The 4630-nt window shown below is 48.1% G+C and overlaps 1 protein-coding gene across 1 annotated transcript in view; it reads right to left on the bottom strand.

Moving 5' to 3' along the window:
• DNAH9 (dynein, axonemal, heavy chain 9) overlaps nt 1-4630 on the bottom strand; it is a 362890-nt gene that overhangs the window by 169257 nt on the left and 189003 nt on the right. Inside the window, exon 40 of the mRNA XM_005875413.2 lies at nt 3758-3997. Within this exon, the coding sequence (XP_005875475.1) occupies nt 3758-3997 (240 nt within the window). The remainder of the gene's footprint in view (nt 1-3757; nt 3998-4630) is intronic.

Raw genomic sequence — 4630 nt, 5'->3', positions numbered from 1 at the left:
CCAGCCAACGATTGTTGATGGCGGCAGAGGCGGGGAACCAGGGTGGAGCCAGCCAGCAATTGTTGACTTGCAGTGGCTGCAACAGTGCGGTGATGGGGCTGGTGCCTTCCCCTGATCAGCCCGTTCGACTCCCACAAAGGGTGGCCAGACTGTGGCTTAGGCCCACTCCCCAAGGGAGCAGGGAGCAGGTAGTAGGACATCCCCTAGGGCTCCCAGTATGTGATAGGGGGCAAGCTGGGCTGAGGGAACCCCCTCCCCAGTGCACAAATTTTTGTGCACCGGGCCCCTAGTAAAGATACTAAAAGAACATGGAGTAGCCATGCTGATATCATACAAAGTTGACTTTAAAGCAAGAGCCATTTTTGATATACAGTGCATTTAATAATGGTCAGCCCACTAGGAAGGCTGACAATTAATGATGTCAGTGGCCATGCCAAGAAGTTAGAAACAGAAAGACAAACTAACTCCAAACCCAAAGTAAGTAGTAAGAAAGAGATTATAAGATTAAATATTAATAATATAAAAACAGATATCAAATAGAGGTAGTTAAGAAAGTAAAAAACATAATATTGGTAACTTTTCAGTTCCTTTGAAAAGACTAGCAGAATTGATAACTCCCTAGTAAAGCTGATAGAAGGTAAAAAGAGAAAATAGAAAAGGTATACATAATCAACATTCAGAATAAGAAGGAGGGCATGTCAGCTACAACACATATTTCAAAGATAATAACAGGATATATCAACAATTATATGCCAATCAATTAGAAATTGTTGACATCAACATCTTACCAGAACTGATACATCAAGACAGAAAACCTGAATTGTCTAATATGTATTAAAGAAATTAAATTTACGATTTAAAATCTTCCACAAAGAAAACTGCAGATGACTCATCAGTAAATTCTTCAGACATTTAAGGAAGGCACAATGCAATGCTCTACAGAATCTCCGAGAGGAAAAAAGAGGGGACACTTCCCCATGTAATCTATGAGGACTTCACAACCTTAGAATAGCAGACGAAAGAAATTATAGGACAACCATTAACATAGATGCAAAAATTATAGAGAAAAAATAGCAAATGGAATCCAGCAAAAAGCAGTGAGGTGCGCCATTGACCTTTCTAAGCCCTGTTACTGCCAGGCACTCAGGCTGACTGGCAAGGGCTGAGCCACTGTGGGCACGGCCGGTGCAAACTTTGCACCATCTTAGATAGTCACATGCAGCAGGAGATGGAGATGGGGACGGTTAATAATTCCCACCTCTCAGAGCACTATCATATTCTGTCCTGGGTGGAACAGAGGGAGGAAGTGGAGAGCTGGTCGGAATTATTGAGCCTTAGATCATGCCGGATGGAGGAAAACAGTAGATTCTCTGTGCAGTGAAGTTTTCAATCATTCCCTTGAGCTCTTCCATCAGGCCGTTAGACAAGCAGGCAGGCAAAGAGGGATGCAAGCTGTGAGCTAGAAGCTCTCCGGTGGAGGAGGGTGGGGTGGGGAGGAGGCCAGTGCAGCAGTGAGGGCTGCATTTCCCCACACCCAGCAGGTGGCTGACAGCTGGCAGCTGCGGGGAGGCCTGGCTGGGACACAGAGCCCAGAGGTCCGCACCCAGGCGGCCCGAGTCAGGCAAAGAAACAGGCCAGAGGAGAAAGACTCATCCCCACTCCAGCATCTCCCCTCCTGTTCTCCCTCACTATTGCAGCAGTTGCCCCTAAAACAAGGCTGGCACTGAACCTTCCTCCTCAGGAAGCCATTGTCGCCCGATTGCCTGCACGTGGAGTTGAATATTCTATTTTCCGATCAGTGCTGCTGCCTACCGGCTCTGTGCTCATGCTCACGGTCCCTGATTTGTCTGTGGCACAGTTTTCTCATTTCTAAATCGGAAATAATCAGTATTTTACCTTACATGGTGGTTGTGAGGATTACATTATTAGGGCCTAGAACTGTGCTCAGTAAATGCTAGCGATTATCACAGACTAAAGTCAGACTTTTTATGAGGGCCACTCTGGTCTCAAGTTATCTTTCCAACCTCACCAACATCGTTTTATACGTTTCTACCGCCATGTCCGTTCATGCTGTCATCTGCTAGCTGGTAACTTCTCCGAGTCTCTGTTAAATTGGGATAAAAATGTGTATCCCAGAGGGATTAAATTTCAGGTGGTCCAGGTGACAAGGCACCTGTCCAGGCAGAAGCTAGGGCTGGGGGCTTCTGCTAAAAGAGACCTCACACCATTGCGAGCAATGAAAATGTTATAGAATTATTTTAACACCTTTTTTTTAACTTGGAAAATACAGATGGTAATACCCCTATCTCATCATGTTGTAGTGAGATTTATGAGAGGGATTGTGTGATTAAAAAAAGTCTTTTAAAATTAATACTCAATAAATGGAGATAAGAGTGGGTACACACACATGTTGCCATTGTCCAGGCCTGAGGACTGTGGACCTAAAGACTTCTTGCTGCCTTACCCCTCTTATGCTTGTTCTCCTCATTGGAGGCACAAGGGGCAGCACAGGGAAGGGGTCCCGGCTAGGAACCCAAAGACCAGATTCTCATCCCAGCCTCGTCTCTGGCTGGCTGTGTGCTCTTGGGCAAATCTATACACTCTCAGCAGGTCTCCGGTCCTCACTCTAGCGCAGCAACGCTTGGGAGACACACGGTCCACCCAGGGGTGCTCTCCTGAGCAGCTTACAGATGTTCTCGGAGACTTGACCTGCAGTGGGAGCAGTGACTCCACCTTCAGGTTAAGACTCTCTGGGGCATAGCTCTTGGATATTTGAACAAAGTTGTAGTAGGTTTCCGCTCTTTACAACCAGGAGTCCTGGGTGGAACATACAGCCCTGTGTTCTCAGGGTCCGGCCCTTTGCTGGTCTTGGGTTCCCCAGAGTCTGACAGGTAGTGTGCTGGGTAATTAATTCCAAATACTTGTGTCCACCTCCCCCCGCCCCCCAAGGAGGGTCATGCTTCATTCCCTGGCCTCATTGACATTTCCCTACAGGTGTGGCCTCTGTGTGGTGTGAATGACATTCGTCCCTCAGTAATGGCCCAGTGCTATCTTGGGGGTGAGGTCTCTCCGAAAATTAGTTTGTGCAGATTCTTATCCAGGACGGGAGAATTGTGGACGTCACCATGACCAAGGGGAAGAGCAGATCGGGGTTTGCTGCAGCGCATTCTAATGGTGAAGGGCCACATTGCTGGAAATCACAGGCACAGACAGGCCTTCACCGTTCAGATGAGCAGCTGAAGGGATCTGAAATGGCTCTGGCCTGGAAAAGAAGCTGGAATAATTAGAACCACAGCATCCCAGGGGCCGGCAGATGGTATCTCAGGAATATTGCGACATGGCTTCTTCAAGAGGCAGAGCTACCCTGCATGGTTGGGGACATTCCTTTTCATCCAGGAACAATGGATGTACCACCAGGGCCTGCAAAATAGTTTTCTATTTCTTTCTTCTGTGCCATTTTGCTCCCTAGGCACGCTGAAATCATTGTGTAACATTATCGCCACGATGCTCAGCCTCCTCCAGCCCCAAGGAACCAACTCGGAAATGCATTCTGTTCCTGGGAAATAATTGATTGGCAAACAGACCTCTATTTTTTGAAGTCCTTCCTCACAGGGCCCATGGCACTCTATTTGCCTGTTTATGTTCTTGACTCCATGGGAACTGTGCCTTTGCCAAGAGTTCGGCATTTGCTACTAATTTACCCAGAATGTGAGCCATCACTGAGCCTTCTGGGGTGTCTCGGAGCAAATGGACTCACCTGGAAAATGTTGGCGAAGTCTCGGAGATTGAAGATGTAGTGGAATTTGATTGCCGTGGGTAGGAACGTGGTGGCGACTTTCTGATGGAAGGTAAGGGCCAGGTTGATCAGCTGGGGGGTGGATTTCTGCAGTGATGCCGGGAAGTTTCCAAGCCTCAGGTGCTGAGTCAGGATGGAGCTGTAGATGGAGGACAGGGCGTCCGCTCCCGGGAAGGAGAGGACAAAGACACTGAAGTGACGCTGTGCGAGGAAACAGAGGCATGGAGGCGGCTGAGTTAGAAACCTGGGGTCCCAGAATAAAGCCAGCCTTTCTGAATTTACACAAAACAGAAATCATATAAGGGCTTTGCAGCCCATATTGTGGCCACATTTTTTCACACTAAACCCAGATTTAGGTTGGACCTAAAATGACTGGGGGGATAATGGGCTTTGGAGCTTGGGTCAAAGACGTCAGTATAGGGGAGAGGGGACTTCTGCAGTGATGCCGGGAAGTTTCCAAGCCTCAGGTGCTGAGTCAGGATGGAGCTGTAGATGGAGGACAGGGCGTCCGCTCCCGGGAAGGAGAGGACAAAGACACTGAAGTGACGCTGTGCGAGGAAACAGAGGCATGGAGGCGGCTGAGTTAGAAACCTGGGGTCCCAGAATAAAGCCAGCCTTTCTGAATTTACACAAAACAGAATTCATATAAGGGCTCTGCATTCCAAATTGTGGCCACATTTTTCACATTAAACCCAGATTTAGGTTGGACCTAAAATGACCAGGGGGATAATGGGCTTTGGAGCTTGGGTCAAAGACGTCAGTATGGGGGAGAGGGGACAGGATGAGAACTGAGCTGGGGCTCAGTGGGGGAGCAGGAGGAGAACTGAGCTGGGG

This window comes from Myotis brandtii, unplaced genomic scaffold (assembly GCF_000412655.1).
Source record: "Myotis brandtii unplaced genomic scaffold, ASM41265v1 scaffold461, whole genome shotgun sequence".
In the NCBI taxonomy this organism is placed as follows: Eukaryota; Metazoa; Chordata; class Mammalia; order Chiroptera; family Vespertilionidae; genus Myotis; species Myotis brandtii.
Note: the sequence above shows the minus strand (reverse complement) of the source record. Positions and strands in the feature narration are given on the sequence as shown.